Source organism: Lontra canadensis, unplaced genomic scaffold (assembly GCF_010015895.1).
Source record: "Lontra canadensis isolate GAN:19392208 unplaced genomic scaffold, GSC_riverotter_1.0 scaffold33, whole genome shotgun sequence".
In the NCBI taxonomy this organism is placed as follows: Eukaryota; Metazoa; Chordata; class Mammalia; order Carnivora; family Mustelidae; genus Lontra; species Lontra canadensis.
In genome coordinates this window covers 6,920,960-6,940,610 of record NW_022631027.1, presented here as the reverse complement: position 1 = coordinate 6,940,610, position 19,651 = coordinate 6,920,960, and the positions used below count along the sequence as shown (strand labels likewise).

General features: G+C 35.5%; 1 protein-coding gene across 2 annotated transcripts in view; it reads right to left on the bottom strand.

Moving 5' to 3' along the window:
- The window catches only part of CCDC18 (coiled-coil domain containing 18), a 117,363-nt gene that overhangs the window by 78,278 nt on the left and 19,434 nt on the right, over positions 1-19,651 (bottom strand). The window contains exons 8-15 of one of the 2 annotated variants that reach the window (XM_032867154.1): positions 17,770-17,866; positions 14,993-15,114; positions 13,130-13,421; positions 10,360-10,484; positions 9,373-9,533; positions 1,746-1,969; positions 787-897; positions 162-293 (exon numbers count right to left, since the gene is read on the bottom strand). In XM_032867154.1, coding sequence (XP_032723045.1) covers positions 162-293; positions 787-897; positions 1,746-1,969; positions 9,373-9,533; positions 10,360-10,484; positions 13,130-13,421; positions 14,993-15,114; positions 17,770-17,866 — 1,264 coding nt within the window. The remainder of the gene's footprint in view (positions 1-161; positions 294-786; positions 898-1,745; positions 1,970-9,372; positions 9,534-10,359; positions 10,485-13,129; positions 13,422-14,992; positions 15,115-17,769; positions 17,867-19,651) is intronic. The other variant, XM_032867152.1, reaches the window with a different exon arrangement.

Below are 19,651 nucleotides of genomic sequence, written 5' to 3'. Positions count from 1 at the left end.
TTTTTCCAAATCTTTTTTTCTCTCTGTTGCTCAGACTGGGTAATGTTATTGCTCTATATTTCAAGCTCAGATTTTTACACACACACACACACACACACACACACACAACCACCCCAATGGAGTATTATCCAGCCACAAAAAAGAAAAACATAGTATCTTACTCTTTCAATCTGCTTTTCCATTTCTTTATGCTGTTCAAGATGAATTTTCTTGGCCTTTTCAAAAGCTAAACAAATTTTCTCATGTTCTGTATTGATATTGGTTTCTAGACTTCTTATCTTTTCATTCCTTTCCTAGACATATAAATACATTTTAAAAGAATATAACTGACAACTAGTTTTACATAAAAGTACATAAGTAAAAAAAAAAAGTACATAAGTAAAGCATTAAATTTGTCATACTCTATTCTTTGAAGAATCACAGCAGTTAATATGTAAAACTTCAAAAATATTTAAACAGTTACTGAAAAGACAAAATAGTTATTTAAAAAAACTATCAAAATAAAAAGATTTAACTATTTCAAAGTACTGAAAAGCGTATCAAAGAAGTATACCATTTCCTTCAAAATTCTACTATAATAAAAATGAGAAATTACAGATAGCAACTTGCCATATAAACCTATAAACTTAAAAATAACGAAGCAAAAAAATGAATCATCAGAAAAATTTACTAGTTTATACTTTCCTATTCGGTATACTGTACAACAATGATACTAAAACAAGCATGCTGTCACAAATCAAGTGCCTTAAAGTCACAGTGAATTTGTAGCCAAACAGTAATTTTTACCATAAGTTCCTGTTCTAATTCTGCATTTTTTGCAGCAATAGAGGAATAAGCAACTATTTTTTCTTCCAGCTGTTTCTCGAGAGTTAAAAGTTGAGAACATTTCTTTGTCATCTGAAAACATATTGAAATAAAAATAAATAAATAAATAAGTATTTCTTAAAAATTACTTTTAAAGGTAAGTGACAATTTAGAAGAAAAATAGTGAAGGGAAGACCAGATATATAAGAGATTGTTCCATCTTTTTCCTAAGTGTGGGGTAAAGATTTTAAAATGAGAAATCAGACATTTTAAAAGTACTCCTATCAAAAAAAGTATTCCTACAGACAGCATCAGCTTCAGTCTAACGTGTGAATATAACATATACACATGTAGTTCTGGTCTATAATTACCTAAGAAGGCATCCTTACTCTGTCCTCAATAGAAATGAAGATCAAATACTCACAAAACACGCATTATGCAATTTTCAAAATGTAATCCAAACATATCTGCATCAGAATCATATGCACTTGTTCACAAATGGAGATTTCTGAGCATGATTCCACACCTACTGAACCAGAATCATTAGAACAGTATCCCAAATCTGCACATTTAACAGGCATCCCAGCTCATTCTGCTGTTAGCTAACATTCAAAATCATCTATTATCACTCTTTTTCTCTAATTACATAATCCAAATTCTTGACTTGTTGAATGTTTATTAGCCATATTAACTTATACTTGGAAGAAATGATAGACTGCCATACATTAGAAGTTCCACCATATTTGAGACCTGCTAGCCACTAGAGAGTAATTTCTTACTTTTAACATAGGTTAAAACCCAAAGGTTTCCAAATATGATTTTAAAAGATTTTATAACTGATGTATAAATCTGGACTTACACATCCAACTTTGACACAACTCTACAGGACCTTTTATCTTGTCTCCACAGTTAGTACATACAAACAGCTAATTCAAGCTTACTTCACTTTCCAGTTTGCTAGAGTTTGAAGCTTTCTCCAGCAGCTCCTCTTGTATCAGCTGAAACTGACTAGTTCTGTGGGCCATGTTAACCTTCAAATCAGAATTCTCAGCTTCTATTTGCGTCAACTTAGCACGTAGTTCTTCTATTCCAGAAGCAAGTCTTTGTCTTTCTCTTTCATACTGCTTATTCACAGTATATTGATTTTGGTCTTTTATTCTTTCTGCTAACAAACATAGAAGGAAAATTGTTCTGTATAAAACTTAAAGAATAGGGGTGCCTGAGTGTCTCAGTCTGTTAAGCATCTGCCTTTGGCTTGGGTCATGATTCCAAGGTCCTGGGATCAAGCCCTGTGTCAGGCTCCCTGCTTGGTGGATAGCCTGCTTCTCCCTCCACCCCTCCTTGCGTGCTCTCACTCATTCGCTCTTGCTCTATCCCAAATAAAGTCTTTTAAAAAAAAAATCTTAAAAATCTTTTAAAAACAAGCTTAAATAAAAACCTATTAAATGTTGAAAGATTTAGTCATAAACAAAGTTTAATTTCTCATCTAAAAAATACTAAAGGGAATGGAGAATGAGACATACATTAAGGAAAATATAATGAAGGAACATAGTAAGTAAGGTACTTTCTATATTTAAGTACATAACAAAGTAGGAATAAATTCTTCTGAATCACTCACTTTCCTAGACTATTCCTTTATAACAGAAAGAGTCCTTCTCTCACTCTAAAAGTACCCCCCCCCTTTTTTGATAGAAAACATTGTTTTTAAAAAATCATTATTTTAAAAAAAAGCTGTGCTGTTTCCTTAAACTGAAGTTGACCATAAAATTTCTCTGGATAACCTGGAATCATTAAGAATATTTTGATATAGTGGCACCTGGATGGCACAGTTGGTTAAGCATCTGCCTCCTGCTCGGGTCATGATCTCAGGGTCCTGGGACAGAGCCCTGAATCAGGCTCCCTGCTCAGCAAGGGAATCTGCTTCTCCCTTTCCCTTCTGCCCTTCCCCCTACTTGTGCTTTTTCTCTCTCTCTCATGTTCTCTCTCACTCTCAAATAAATAAATAATCTTTTTCAAAAAAAGAGTATTTTGGGGGCGCCTGGGTGGCTCAGTGGGTTAAAGCCTCTGCCTTCAGCTCAGATCATGATCCCAGGTCCTGGGATCAAGCCCCGCATCAGGCTCCCTGCTCAGGGAGCCTGCTTCCTCCTCTCTCTCTGTCTGCCTCTCTGCCTACCTGTGATCTCTGTCAAATAAATAAATAAAATCTTAAAAAAAAAAAAAAGAGTATTTTCATGTACTATATACAGATGGAAGTTCAAAAACTGAAGAACGGAATTCTTCCTAGTCTAAACTAGCTCACAAGAATTCAGTGATGCTTTCTGAAACTACTGAGGGTTAGCAAAAATAGTTGTTCGAACACATCCTTTCTCCACTACACACATATAAACCTACTCCCACCCAAAAGTGACTGAGTTTTCAGGAGTGCCTTAAAGATGCATAATCTAGGGGCGCCTGGGTGGCTCAGAGGGTTAAAGCCTCTGCCTTCAGCTCAGGTCATGATCCCAGGGTCCTGGGATCGAGCCCCGCATCGGGCTCTTTCCTTGGTAGGGAGCCTGCTTCCTCCTCTCTCTATCTGCCTGCCTCTCTGCCTACTTGTGATTTCTCTCTGTTGAATAAATAAATAAATAAAATCTTAAAAAAAAAAAAAAGATGCATAATCTATATGGCATGAAAACACACATAGGTATGGAAATGTGTAGAGATGTATTATGCTTTCAAGGGTTGCTTAAGCAGCCACCTCCTACCAATTCTCCGTGTTCCTAATAGTTCACAATTTAGGCTATCTATCTATCATTAGCTCTATACTCTTTGATGTAAGAAAATTTATAACATATTTGTTAACACCGCTAATAACTAGCATGCACTCTGCTAATAATCTCATTACTCATCCCTATTCTCTCTAATCACTTAGCTATCTAATTTTCTCTGCTGTCATTTTTTCTGCCACCAGTCAATTATACTTGAAGATAGACCATGATAAGTTAAAGATACATAAGTTAACCACTAGGGCAACCATTAAGAAAATAAAGAGGTATAGTTAGCTAATCAATAGTGGAGACAAGAATGGAATACTAAAATATAACTGATCCAAAAGAAAGCAGGAAAGATGAATAAAGGTCATTAAAATAAATACCAAACAAGCACCAAGATGACAGTTTTTCTCTCCCTCTCCCTTTGCCCCCCGACAAGGGGGCAAAAGTATTATTATTTAAATAAATAAAAAGGTATTTGATGTAAATTTTACTTACAATAAAGTGCACCCATTTAAAATAAAAAGTTCGATAGACTTGGTCAAATGTTTGTTTTTTTCATAGGCTTATATCTTTGTAACTATCACCACAATCAAGACATCTAACATTTCCATCAGAAACAAATGGCCAACAGACAGACATATGAGAAAGTGTTCAACATCACTAAGTATCAGGGAAATGCAAATCAAAACCTCAGTAAGATATCACCTCATACCTGCCAGAACAGCTAAAATAAAAAACACATTTGGAAAACAAAATGGAAGTTCCTTAAAAAAACAAAAACAGAGGTGTGCCTGGGTGGCTCAGTGGGTTAAAGCCTCTGCCTTTGGCTCAGGTCATGATCCCAGGGCCCTGGGATCGTGGGCTCTCTGCTCAGCGGGGAGCCTGCCTGCCCCCTACTGCTTCCTCTCTGCCTACTTGTGATCTCTGTCTGTCAAATAAATAAATAAATTATTTAAAAGAAAAACAAGCAGAATTATTATATGATTTAGTAATTTTACTACTGGGTGTATACCCAAAGAAAATGAAAACACTAACTCAAAAAGATATATGCACCCCTATATTTATTCCATTATTATTTACAATAGCCAAGATATGGAAGCAACCTAAGTGTCCACCGATAAATGAATGAATAAAGAAGACAGGGTGTGGGCGTGTATAAAATGGAACATTACATTCAGTAATATCAACCTTAAAAGTAGTATCAGCCACAAAAAATAAAAAATGAGATTTTGCCATTTGCTACATAAATGGACCTAGAGGATATAATGCTAACTGAAATAAGTCAGAGAAAGACAAATACTGTTTGATTTCACTCACATGTGGAATTTAAGAAACAAATGAACAAAGAAAAAAAACACAAAAATACACTCATATATGGAGAACAAATTGGTTGTTGCCAGAGGGTGGAGAAAGAGTTAAACAGATAAAAAGGATTAAGAGTACACTTATCATGATGAATGCTGAGTAATGTATACAAATGTTGAATTACTATATTGTATACCTGAAGCTAACATAACATGCTATGTTAATTATACTTTAATTTTTTAAAAAACCCCAAAACCAGAAAAACATTCCCACAGGATCCCTTGTACTCCTTTCTCAGTTTCCTTCGGGTTTAATTGTCTTTAATTTTTCTTACAGTGAAAGCTTAGATTATTGATTTTAAACATTTCTTCTTTTCTAATCTAAGTGTTTTAAGGTATAAAATTATCTTTAGGCAATGCTATAGCTGACACTAATTTTTATATGTTGTATTTTCATTTTATTTACTTCAAAATATCCTATAATATCTTTTGTGTGTGTTTATTTCCAAATATTTAGAATTTTCTGGCTATTTTTTTGTTATTAGTAGTGGACACTAGGTTGTATGAATGAAACTGATTTCAGTTTTTTTTTTTAATTTCAGTTTTTTAAAATGTTTTGAGACTTCACTTATTAGCCAGCATATGGAGTATCTTAATGCATATTTTAAATACATTTGAGAAAATTGTATATTCTGGTGATTACTGTATAGAGTGAATGTCAATCATATTAAACTTCTTTATAGTACTTAAGTCTTCTTTCCTCTTAATGATTTTTTTTTTAAGATTTTATTTATTTATTTGACAGAGAAAGATCACAAGTAGGCAGAGCAGCAGGCAGAGAGAGGGGGAAGCAGTCTCCTTGCCGAGCAGAGAGCCTGATGCGGGACTTGATCCCAGGACCCTGAGATCAAGACCTGAGCGGAAGGCAGTGGCCCAACCCACCGAGGGACCCAGGCGCCCCCTCTTAATGATTTTCTGTGTACTTGTTCTATCAATTACTGAGAAAGTACTTTTGAAATCTTCAGATATATATGTGGGTTTGTTAATTTATCCTTCTAATTCTGTCAGCCTCAACTCTGTCCAAAATTAATATAATTATCCCAGCTATTTTTTATTGATATATAATTGACATATAACACTATATTCGTTTCAGGTGTATGACATAATGACTTGGTATGTGTATGTATTTTGAAATGATTACTACAATAAGTCTATTTAATATACATCATCACATATAGTTACAAATTTTAGGGAGGGATGACAGCTTTTAAGATCTTCTCTCCCACATAAACAATGAATCCTGGAACACTGCATCAAAAACGAATGACTAACCTAACACAATAAAGAAAAAGAAAGATATTCTCTCCCAACAATTTTTATACATCTAATACAGTATTAGTAACTATAGTCATCATGCTATATATTACATCTCCAGGACTTGTTTATATTATAACTGAAAGTTTGTACCTTTTGACCACATTTACCCATTTTCCCCACCCCTAAGTCCTGCCTCTGGCAAACACCAGTTTGTCCTCTATGAGTTTGTTTTGTTGTTTTGACATTTCATACATAAGCAAGATCATGCAGTATTTGTCTTTCTCTGCCTGACTTCTTGTTTAACCTAATGTCCTCAAGGTTCATCCATGTTGTCACAAGTGGCAGGGTGTCTTTTTTATGGCTGAATAATATTTCAGCATGTATGCGTACATTATATACATATATATAGTATAGGAGTGCAGACATCTTTTCAAGATAGTGATTTCAGGGGGTTGGCAGGATGGAGTAACCAGATGATGGGTATTAAGGAGGGCACGTGTTGTGATGAGCACTGTATGTTGTATGCAACTAATGAATCATTGAACACTACATCAAAAACTAATGATGTATTGTATGATGGCTAACTGAACATAATAAAAAAAAGATAGTGATTTCAGATGTCAGATAAATACTCCGAACTGGAATTACTGTAACATATGGTAGTCCTATTTTTAATTTTTTGAGGAACTTCCATACTGTTTTCCAAAGCAACTGTACAATTTATGTGATCACCAACAGGGCACAAGGGTTCCCTTTTTTTCACATCCTCACCAATGTTTATTTCTTGCCTTTTTGATGATAGCCATTCTGACAGATGTGGGGTGATATGTCATTGTGGCTTTGATTGCATTTCCCTGATGATTAGTGCTGTTGAGCATCTTTTCATGTGTTTGTTTACCATGTGGATGTCTTCTTTGGAAGAATGTCTATGTAGATCCTCTGCCCATTTAAAAAAAATATTTTAGGGACGCCTGGGTGGCTCAGTTGGTTAAAAAAAATATTTTATTTATCTGAGAGAGAGAGAGAGCTAGGGGAGGAGCAGAGGGTGAGGACAAGCGGACTTTACACTGAGTGCCGAACCCAACTCGGGGCTTAATTACACGACCCTGAGATCAAGACTGAGTTGAAATCAAGAGTCAGATACTCAAATGACTGAGCCAGGTACCCCGCCTCTGCCCATTTTTTTAAATCAAATTTTTTTTGTATTGAGTTGCAGGAATTTTTATGTATGGACATTAACGCCTTATCAGATATGATTTACAAATGCTTTCTCCCACTTTATAGGTTGTCTTTTCTTTTGCTGGAGAGAAGCTTTTTAGTTTGATATAGTCCCACTTATTTTTACTTTCTTGTTTTTGATTTTGGTCTCAAGTCCAAAAGAAAATCATCATCAAGACTGGTATCTGGGAGCTTTTTTCTTACATTTTCTTCTAGTTTTACGGCTTCAGGTTTTATATTCATCCATAATCCATTTTGAGTTGATTTTTGTCTGTAAGATAGTAATCTACTTTCATTCTTTTGCATTTGGCTATTCAGTTTTCCTGACAGTGTTTATTGAAAAGGTTATCCTTATCCTATCGAATGTTCTTATCTCCTTTGTTGTAAATTAATTGACTCCTTATGCACAGGTTTTGTGGTCTCTATGCTGTTCCATTGATCTATGTCTGTTTTTAATGTCAATACCACACTGTTTTAAATATTATAGCTTTGTAATATAGTTTGAAATTAGGAAATGTGATGCCTCCAGCTTTGTTTTACTTTTTCAAAATTACTTTGGCTATTGGGTCTTTTGTGGTCCCCTACAAATTTTAGGATCGTTCTCCTGTTCTATAAAAAATGTCATTGGAGGGCGCCTGAGTGGGTCAGTCAGTAAAGCATCTGCCTTCAGCCCAGGTCATGATCCCAGGGTCCTGGGATTGAGTCCTGCATGGGGATCCCTACTCAGTGGGGAATCTGCTTCTCCCTCTCTCTTTGCCCCTCCCCTCTGCTTGTGTGTGCTCTCTCTTTATTGCTCAGATAAATAACTCTTTAAAAAAATATATATATAATGGGGTTATTATGGACATTGGGGAGGGTATGTGCTATGATGAGTGTGGGGAAGTGTGTAAACCTGGCGATTCACAGACCTGTACCCCTGGGGAAAAAAAAATATATGTTTATAAAAAAAAAAAAAAAAAAAAATATATATATATATATATATCTTTGTATTTAAAAAAAAAAAAAAAAGGGCAGGGCACCTGTGTGACTCAGAGGGTTAAGCCTCTGTCTTCGGCTCAGGTCATGATCTCAGGGTCCTGAGATCGAGCCCCAAACTGGGCTCTCTGCTCAGCGGGGAGCCTGCTTCCCCCTCTCTACATGCCTCTCTGCCTACTTGTGATCTCTCTCTCTCAAATAAATAAAATCTTAAAAAAAATAATGGAAATTAAAAAAAATTTTTTTTTAAATGCCACTGGAAGGAGCTAGAAAAAGAACAACAAACAAAGCCTACAGCCAGGAGAAGGGAAATAAAGATTAGAGCAGAAATAAATGATATAGAAACAAACAAAAAAAGAAACCCAGAATAGATCAATGAAACCAGGAACTGGTTCTTTGAAAGAATAAAACTGATAAACCCTGAGTCAGATTTATCAAAACGAAAAGAGAAGGGGACCTGGGTGGTTCTGTCAGTTAAGCATCTGCCTTTGGCTCAGATCATGATGTTGGGGTCCTAGGGCTGAGCCCTGCGTTAGGCTCCCTGCTTAGCGGGGAGTCTGCTTCATGCTCTCCCTCTGCCCCTACCCTGCTCATGCTTTCACTCACTCTGTCTCTCTCAAATTAATAAATAAAAAAATCTTTAAAAAAAAAAAAAAAAAAGAGAGAGAGAAAGGCCTCAGATAGATAAAATCATGAATGAGGAGAGATCAGACCAACCCAAACTAGTACTAATAGATTATCGATAATAGAAACTAAACTTTTGATAATCCATTTCTCTAAAAAATTATCATAAAAGACTTAGAATTAAGGGGCACCTCGGTGGTTCAGTCAGTTAAATGTCTGCCTCAGGTAATGATCCCAGGGTCCCTGCTCAGTGGGGAGCCTGATTCTCCCTCTGCCCCTCCCCCTGCTCATGCTTATGCTTCCCCCTCCCCCAAAATAAATAAAATCTTAAAAAAAAAAAAGACCTAGAATTTAAAAATTCAATTTAATATACTCACCTAATTGACTACCTCCTAGTTTTACCGGTTCTGTCTCTAAACTATTTAATTTGCCACTTTCTTGTTTGTCATTACAAGCAATAAGACTCTTAGATAACTGATTTGCAGCCAGGTTTGCCTGAAGCTTTTGAATTTCTGCCTCCTTTATTGCAAGCTTAATCCTGGAACAAAATAAAATACACCAAAAATTATTAGAAAGATCCTATATAAATATCTCATATTATTTTTACCTCAAGTTAGCAAAATTTTAAAACTCTGGTATTTGTTAACTATTGGGCAGGATGTAGAAATTCTTACATACCATTGATTGGAATCTAAACTGGTTCAGCTATTTTAAAAACTTGATAGTACCCAGTAAAACTAAAAATATACACACACCATGACCCAGCAATTTCCCTTTTGGAGAAACTCTGGTATATTGTAAAAGGAAACATGTAAATGTATGTAATTTGGAGCACTGTTTATAATGGAAGAAAAGTAGAAACAAGGTAGCTATCAATAAATAGTGATACAGTTATAGGATAGACTCCTATATAGTTAGCTACTAAAACTAACCATACTAATCCACCCATTGATTAGTCACTCTAACTACCTACCTCAACATTTATGAATTTAAAAAATAATGCTGAGTGAAAAAGCAAAATTACAAACAATATAAGCACATAGTATATTTTCCATGTATGGATGTAAACATATACAAAATGGACTGAAGAATATACACACAATTCAGGATGGTGGACACTTAGGAGGAGAATGAGACTAGTGAGAAGGAACATCCCATAATGTTTTTACTTTTTACTTAAACACATTTGGAAAAAAAATCACAGAATGTTAGGAAGAATCAATTATTAGTTGTGGAAACATAGATATTTGTTATAATACTTGCAGAACTTTTCTGTACATTTTTCATCTTCTCAAAGATTAAATTAATTACCAATTTTTAAAAAACACAGTATTTGCTGCAACTTCAGCATCTGAAAACCATACCTCAATTCTGAAATCACCATTTTATTTGCCTCACAGCAGCCAATGTAACTGTCTTCCTTGTTTGAGAAACTACTCATCTGGTGTTTAGAAAGAGATGACTTAAAACCAAACATCTCTCTTTTTAACTGCAAATTTAAAAACAAACACATGTAAACTTACATCGATGATGTAATTGTTTTATTATTCAGAACTCCAATTTTTAAAAATTATGTGAATTAACAGAAATAACCTAAGGTCCATCAACAGGATAAATGTATAAATAACATTATGAAATGTTAAGACAGCAGGAAAACCACAAGAGTTAAAATAAACCTGCGTTATATAAATCATTTGGAGACATCATATAACACAACATTAAGTGAAAAACAACAGAGGCACATGTAGTATTTTCCAAAAATATATTAGTAATATATGTTTTTCTAGAGCATTCATATGTGGCAACATTTAAAATATAGACAAGAAGGATACACATGAGTCTCAGAATAGTGCCTACCTCTGAGGACAGATTGAAAGGACTGGGATCTAACACAGTACATAAAGAGGCTTTATTTATCTGTAAAATTTTATTCTAAAAAAATCTGAAGTGGATATCACAATATATTACTCAGATATAACAAGTGGTATGTGCTTTTCTGTATGTTTGAACAATAGAGAATTTTTTTAATTAGTTGTGAAAGGGGGTAAGATAAGCACTTAATGACTACTACCTTCAAATTATAACCAAACCAAGCTTCCTAGAAATGAAAAAAATTCACATTTCCAAACCATGTTATTCCTAGCATTGCATGAAACACAGAATCAAACATATATTACCACACCAACTTCAGAATCACATAGAAAGTAATTCTTGATATTGAGTCAAATGAGAATATCAGTTTAAAATGAATGCTATTGGGCTCCTGGGTGGCTCAGTCAGTTAAGCATCTGTCTTCAGCTCATGTCATGAACCCAGGGTTCTGGGGTGGAGACTTGCATCGGGCTCCCTGCTTAGCAGGGAGCCTGCTTCTCCTTCCCCCTCTGCTCCTATCACCATTTATTCTCTCTCTCTCCCTTTTAAATAAAATCTTTTTAAAAATTTTAAAAATGAATACAATCTGCATCTAATTACTGTCAAATTTCAAAAGTAAACAGTACATTAAAAACCTAAGCAAAAAATCAGGATCCTAGAAAAGCAGATATAGCAAAGGTCTGGGAACCAAGAATCATGCATTCTAGTTTTAATTCTGCTACCAGCTAGTTGTAAAAGTTACTTACTTCCTTGGTGCTACATTTCTTCAGCAATAAAATGAAGGTGTTGAATCAAACGATTTCTAAGGCCCCTTTCAGCTTATTAATTCCATGGTAGTTTAAAACTGGTAAGAGTCTACCACCCCTTCAAATATATTTGAAACCATCCATGAGATATTTATCTATGCTCTTTTCCTGATCTCACCCTTATCATACATGTAACAATAATGGGTTTCTGATACAGTTATATTTACTTTCTTCCTAATCTCACTTATATATATGGTCATATATATAACTGAAAGAGAAATGGTGGTCAGCTGCTATCATAAAAACATTTTAATGCTCTGTGCATTCTAATAAGTACATGAAAAGTCACACAACATCATTAGTCATTAGAAAAATGCAAATTAAAACTACAATGTGATACCACTTTATACCCACTAAGATGGCTATAATCTAAAAGACAGATAATAAAAGATGTTGGCTAGGATGCAGAAAAACAGGAACAATCATACATTCCTGGTGAGAACCTAAAATGGTACAGCTACTCTGGAAAATAGTTTAACATAACTTTACCATATGACACAGAAAGTCCACTCCTAGGTAACTATCTACTCAAAAGAAATGAAAAGTATGTCCACAAAACCAGTTGTATGCAAATGTTCACAGTAGCATTGTTCTTAATAGTCCAAAAGTGGAAGCAATCCAAATGTCCATCTAATGGTGAATAGATAAATAAAATGTGGTATATCCATACAATGGACTAATATTCAACAATAAAAGGAAATGAAGTACTGATATGTGTCACAATGGATGATCCCCCCAAATTTTTAGAATGCAAGAAAGCATATATTGTATAATTTTATTTATATGAAATGCTCAGAAAAGACAAATCTCTAGAGACAAGAAAGTAGATTAGTGGTTCCCTAGGTGTGGGTGTGGGTACAGGGACTAATTACAAATAAGCACAAAGATCTTTTGGGGATGATAAAAATGTTTGAAAACTAGATCGTGGTATTGTTCCAAAACTTGCAAGGTTACTAAAAATAACTGAACGGTACAATTAAAATTAGTGAATTCTATGCTATGTCAATGTTACTTAAATGAAGCTATTTTTTAAAAATCCTGTGTCAGGATGCCTGGGTGGCTCAATCAGTTAAGTCGCTGCCTTCAGCTCAGGTCATAATCCCAGGGTCCTGGGATGAAGCCCCACGTCAGGCTCCCTGCTCGGTGGAGAGCCTGCTTCTCCCTCTCCCTCTGCCTGCTGCTATGCCTACTTGTGCTCTCTGTCAAAAAAAAAAAAAAAATCCTGTGTCACTCTTACATATGGCACCTCAGAGACTAAGACAGGGTGGAAGAGTAGAAAGGTTAAGTGCAGAAAAAGAAAAGGGATTAGACAGAAAAGAAATTCATGATTGAAAGTACAGATATGTAAAAATACGTACAGACATACAGACATACATATATTTATACTAATAAAGCAACCACAAGATGACCTCTCATAAAGCAGTTCAGTAAAATTTTCTTTTTCACCCATACTTACTGGCAACTGGGACATAACTTTTTCCAAACTTCTCAGTTCCACCCTTGAACTTTCTATTTCTTGTTGACACAAATCCAGTCGCTCATTCTGTGCTACAACACGGACCTTTAATTCTCGGTTTTCATTCATTAGAGAAAATTTTTCTCTAAGTACTTCTTCTTTGTCCTCTAATTCACTCTCTAGCTTCAGAATACTTTGCCTAGACTCAGTCAGTTGTGCCATAACTTCTGAATTTTTCACTGCCATGAGCCTTAATTTTTCTTTTCCATTGTTATTTTCTTCTTTTAACTGCCTATGAAGAAACAAGCATAAAAATGAGAATAAAATATACATCTATTTTCAGTAGTCATATTTAGTTAATCTCACTTTTAAAATATTTTAAAGCTTTAATTCTAGAACAGTAACACCAGCTCACTTTACTGAGTGCCTACTTTCTGCATGCCAGGCACCCACAACTTTATGTGGGCAGCACTATTATCATTCTCTGTTTACAGAGAAGGAAACCAAGCTATTGAAAGGTTATGAAACTTTGCCAGTATCTCACAGTAAATAGGAGGGCAGGATAATTCCATTATCTTCAAAGCATTTCTGCTCCCTTTTGAAAAGTGTAAGACAGGAGATCTAACTCCAAAATCCTAATTCAACATATTGCAACATCAAGAAAGTTTTAAATTATATAAGGAAAAATCATGAACTTAGCCATAACTCTAAGAAAAGTAATCAACCATTAACTGAATACTAAACAGTATTATTTTCAAATATATATACCCACACACACCCACATACACCTATAAAAACATGTCAAACATTAGAACAATCTAATCTTTAGAACTGTTGGTGAATGGATTAATGGATATAAAAATGTGGTACATCCATACAGCAGAATAATATTCTACAATAAAAAATTAAATACTGAAATACATCACAATGCATTCATAGTTTCCTATTTCACATTTTTAATGTCTCTGAAATGAGAAGTCTGGACTAAGTAATTCATCATGATTTGAAGAACACATATTTTACTAACAAGCTAATATCACACCACAAGGACAGTATGTGTGTGTTCATTTTCTCTAAATATATGCAAAACAAATATCTTGATCATATTACGCTGTATTTACAAGTATATTAATATAAATATATTTTATCGGTTAAGAATCCTAACGTTAGCACCCGAATGTTTATAGCAGCAATGTCCACAATACACAAACTATGAAAAGAACCTAGATGTCCATCAACAGATGAATGGATAAAGAAGATGTGGTATATATATATACAATGGAATATTATACAGCCATCAAAATAAATGAAATCTTGCCATTTGCGACAACGTGTGTGGAACTAGAGGGTATTATGCTTAGCGAAATAAGTCAATCGGAGAAAGACAACTATCATATGATTTCCTTATATGAGGAAGTGGAGATGTAACGTGGGGGGTTTGGGGGGTAGGAAAAGAATAAATGAAACAAGATGGGATCAGGAGGGAGACAAACCATAAGAGACTCTTAATCTCACAAAACAAACTGAGGGTTGCAGGGCGGCGGGGAGGGGGAGAAGGTGGTGGGGTTATGGACATTGGGGAGGGTATGTGCTATGGAGAGTGCTGTGAAGTGTGTAAACCTGGTGATTCATAGACCTGCACCCTTGGGGCTAGTAATACATTGTATGTTTATAAAAAAATATTAAAAAAATTATTTAGTAAAAAAAAGGAATCCTAACGTTACCTAGAAAACAATTTCAGTCACGGAACCTATCTTTCTATGCAATTTAAGGCCATAATTACAATATACAAATGTTCTATAATGTTTCAGTTCTTTTTTCATTTCCACACAAAAATCCTTTTTCCACAACAGGATACTGTACCTTAATTTCTCTTTTAGAATTTCAAGGTCACTTTTATATAGACCACACTTTTCCTGTAGCCTTTTATTTTCTTTTTCACAGCTAATTAGATTTTTCTCTAATATTTCTTCTTCAACTTGAACCTAAAACAATAATTCATTTTAAGTGGACATACTACTGTGGTCATAAATTTTAGGTGTTCCAAAATAAAAAATAGTGATTTCAGAAATAAACATGAGAGTACAGTTCATATTCCACATGTTTAAGGCCCTGGTCTTGTAGTGAAAGGAGCAAAGTAAACTTCCTCAGCAATAACAAAGGGCAGGGAGGGGGACTCGACCATCTGTCCAGAAATGGTTAAGGCCTGTGACAGAGGGGCAATGGTACTACCATCTGAAAGTAGGTGTTCTGGCCTCACAGGCCACAGGCAAGCAACTCATGTAGGGATGCTACATCGAGTTAGTAAAGGCAAACTATACTGCAAATGTTCCGGAGAAATAATTCTTGAAATTTTAGCCACTGAATACCCCCACTGAAATCAAATCTAAAACAGGTAAAAGTAAAGCGCCCAGGGGGTGCCTGGGTGGCCTCAGTTAAGCATCTGCCTTTAGTTCAGGTCATGATCCCAGGATCCTGAGATCCAGCCCCACATCCAGCTGCCTGCTCAGCGGGAATCTGCTTCTCCATTTGCCCTTCCCCACTGCTCATTCTCTCAATCTCTTTCTCTCTCTCTCTCAAAGACATAAATAAAATCTTAAAAAAAAAAAAAAAGTCAAGCACCCAGGTTGGAGTGGTGGGAGAAGAGGACTCAAGAGATCTGCCTCCACTTTCTGTTACATCTACGTTACTATAGGGCTCTGCTGACCAGAGTTTGAAACTGAGAATCCTAAGGAGAAGTGTAAAAAAGCATCTTATGTTTTTCCTCTCTTTCCTGTATAAAGTCCTCCCTCTCCCTGAGGATATTCCCCCAGCAGTGAGTATTCTACCTCCTTCATATTACCTTATAAAAAATCCCTTCTATGCTATTGCATTCCCATGGGGATCTTCTCCAAGGCTTTCAAAACAGTGACCAGATTAATTTACACTTCAGACCAGTACCTAATAAGATCCTGATTTTTAAATTTTTTTTCATTGAAATATAGTTGGGCACCTGGGTGGCTCAGTGGGTTGGGTCTCTGCCTTTGGCTCAGGTCATGATCCCAGGGTCCTGGGATCGAGTCCCACATCGGGGTCTCTGCTCAGTGGGGAGCCTGCCCCCCGCCCCGTCTCTCTGCCTACTTGTGATTTCTCTCTGTCAAATAAATAAATAAAATCTTAAAAAAAAAGAGAAAGAAATATAGTTGACACACAATGTTACATTAGTTTCAGATGTACAACAGAGTGATTCTGCAACTCTATGCATTATGCTATGCTCACCACAAGTGTAGTTCCCATCTGACACCACACAACACTATTATAATACCATTGACTCTATTTCCTATACTGTACCTTTCATCCCTGTGACTTATGCATTCCCTAACTGGAAGCCTGTACCTTCTACAGGTATAGCCATTTTGCCCTCCCCCATCCTCCTTCCCTTTCTGTGAACCATCAGTTTGTTTTCTTTATTTATAGGTCTGATATTGCTTTTTGTTCATTTTTTTTAGATTCCACATATAAGTGAAATCATATGGTATTTGTCCTTATTAAATTTTTATTTTTTAAAAAGATTTTATTTATTCATTTAAGAGAAAGAAAGAGAGTAAAGAGAGAGCACAAAAGCAGGGTGGGGGTAGAGGAAGAAGCAGACCCCCTGCAGAGTGGGGAGCCTGATGCTGGGCTCCATCCCAGGACCCTGAGATCATGACCTGAGCTAACCAACTGAGCCACCCGGGCACCCCTCTTATTAAATTATTTTTTAAAGATTTTATTTATTTATTTGACAGAGAGAGAGAGAGAGCAAGCACAAGTAGGCAGAACAGCAGTCAGAGGGAGTGGGAGAAGCAGGCCCCCCACTGAGCAAGGAGCCTGATGTGGGGCTTGATGCCAAGATCCTGGGATCGTGACCTGAGCCGAAGGCAGATGCTTAACCAACTGAGCCACCCAAACACCCCCTTATTAAAATTTTAATATTTCTTCTGTCTACCTTTCTTTGAACAGAATCATTAACTTCCTCTGTTTCAATTATTAAATCAAAATGAAAGTCTCTCACATTAGTATCTATTGACCAGACCTCCCTTCTGAGCTCAACATCTGAATATTCAGCATGTGGCCTTCCTCCAAACAGGTTTTATAATCCATGTGGCATTACTTGAAAATATTAAATGAATATAATAAAGTCACTATACTACTATGCAGAATCTGTTCAAGGAATGTTCCCTCTGAGAAGCAGAAGACAGACCCTCCCAGGGTGGCAGGTCCAGGGAGACCAATTAAAGGCTCTACAATCTACTCTGCCTTCATTTCCATCAAGGGGATGGGAACAAATTTTCTGTTTCTACATCTACGGCTCCAACTTCTGCTCACTCACCTCATCCTTCTCTGCATTTTTTTTTTTTCCTTTCTCTATGTATTGTTTTTCCCCTTGTCTCCATTCTTTTCCCACTTTGGATAAAAAAAGATTTTTGCTCATTAAAAGAAGATTATGAACACCAGCCTTAACCAGTATTTTTAAATTCTTTATTCCAACAATTTTATTATGAGGTCATAAAAATTATTCCCTGCTTTAATTCTAAGTAAACATATTCTATTTATGTCTGCTTTTATATTTAGATATAGACAGTAACACAAAACACTGAATTGGCACATCTGCTTCTTACCTTTTCCAGTTTTTCTGCCACTTTTTCTTTATAATGTTGGAAAGCTTTACTTAACTCTTCAGCATTATATAGTGCTTCATTCCTTTGTCGTTCAGCTCTAAAATTTAAAAAGGGATGATTAATAAAAGTAAAGAATGTTATACATTTGACTAGTGAAACTCCAAAGTAACCTATATTTTATTGTAAGGAAAAATTAGAAATGAGCAGTACTAAAAAAGAATAGTAGGCTTAAACCGCAAAATGAATAGAGACTAAAAAGTTTCCTATTATCAATATGAAAAATAAAATACATTAACTTTGAAACATACATACATTCCTATGTGTTGGCAATTTTTTTTATCTGGAAAAGATTACAGGAAGTGGCTTAGGCTGTACAAATTCTCAAAGATCAGTTATTACAGAATCAGTCCACTGTCTAGTATATTAAAAATACTCAATAAATCCTATGACCTTTGCAAAGGGCAAGTAAATTTTCAAAAAGGTATTTTCAAAAGACATATCTAAAAGATATAAAAATCTGAACAACATCCAACCACTACAAAGCCCTGCCTTAGTTAACCCTGATCTTTCCTCATACCTTTCACATCGAACTGAGACTACTGGGCTGAAATAGTCAGTATCATACCCACGCCCAAAAGTTTTTCTATTTTCTAAACCTCTTCTCTGTAAAGTCCAGGCCTTAGCCTAAAGATTTTACAAAGCAAGGGGATGCATGGCGGGGAGGAAATGGGTCACCACAGTGAGATCAGAGGGTTTGCTTGTACCTGAGAACTAACCTTTAATTAGGTCTTGTGGCCTACCTGTGCATCGAAAGGGGAAAGACTATGTTATTTCTAACAGATTCCTGGGAGGCCAAAGCAAGCCGCCCCCATCCCTACCTTGACTGGCATTTCTAAGGTATGTATATTAATCTCAAGGGGCCCAGAACACGTAGCCCCAAGAGAGGTAATCCAGTGAACATGAACAAGGTGGAGGGCCTAAAACAGAGTCAGGATGACAGCACTCCTACAGGCACAAAGCAGGGATCTTATTTAATTATTAAAAATCAATAAAGAATTTTCCCAGCAACATTTGATGAACTTTTTGTTTTTTAAATTTCAAACAGGTACCCCTTAATGCAGATTAACCAATTTTTGATATTTGGCCACAACCGCTTTTGTCTCTCACCTGAGATGTTTTTGTAGTGAATTGCATTCTAGAGAAATAAGTAACCTTCACCCTTAAATACTTTAGTATGTATCCTAAGAAAACACACATTGCCTCATATAACCACAACTATCAAATTCAAAAAATTTAAAATTGTTACAATACTATTATCTAACATATAATTCATGTGTAAGTTTTATCAGTTATTCTAATGTTCTTTATAGATCTTTTTTTTTCTTCTGATCTAGGATCACATACCGCTTTTAGTTATTTTCTATCTTTAGTTTCTTTAATCTAGAATAGCTCAGCATTTTTTTAAGTCTTTCATGACACCGACAATTTTTTTACAATAATAGTTTGAATTTATTGAACATATATTATGTGCCACAGAGAGCTTTAGCTGCTTTATATACCTAATCAAATGGTCACAACTCTGTCAATCGGACATTATCCTTATTTTATCTGTAACTAGTATCTAAAAAAACTAAACAGTATGCTCAAGGCACGCCCTCACACATATTAAGTAGTAAACACAATGTATGAATCTAAGAAGCAGGTGGGCCCTTGCTCTCAACCACCAGGGTACACGGACTACTGACACAAAATTAAATGTCAAATAAGGTGCACAAAAAAACCACATGATTTTAGACTCATGCTATGCGAGTATTTTATATTTTCTTATATAGAGAAATATGAGCATTCTCTGTTTAATAAGTAGAAAAAAACCTTTCACACA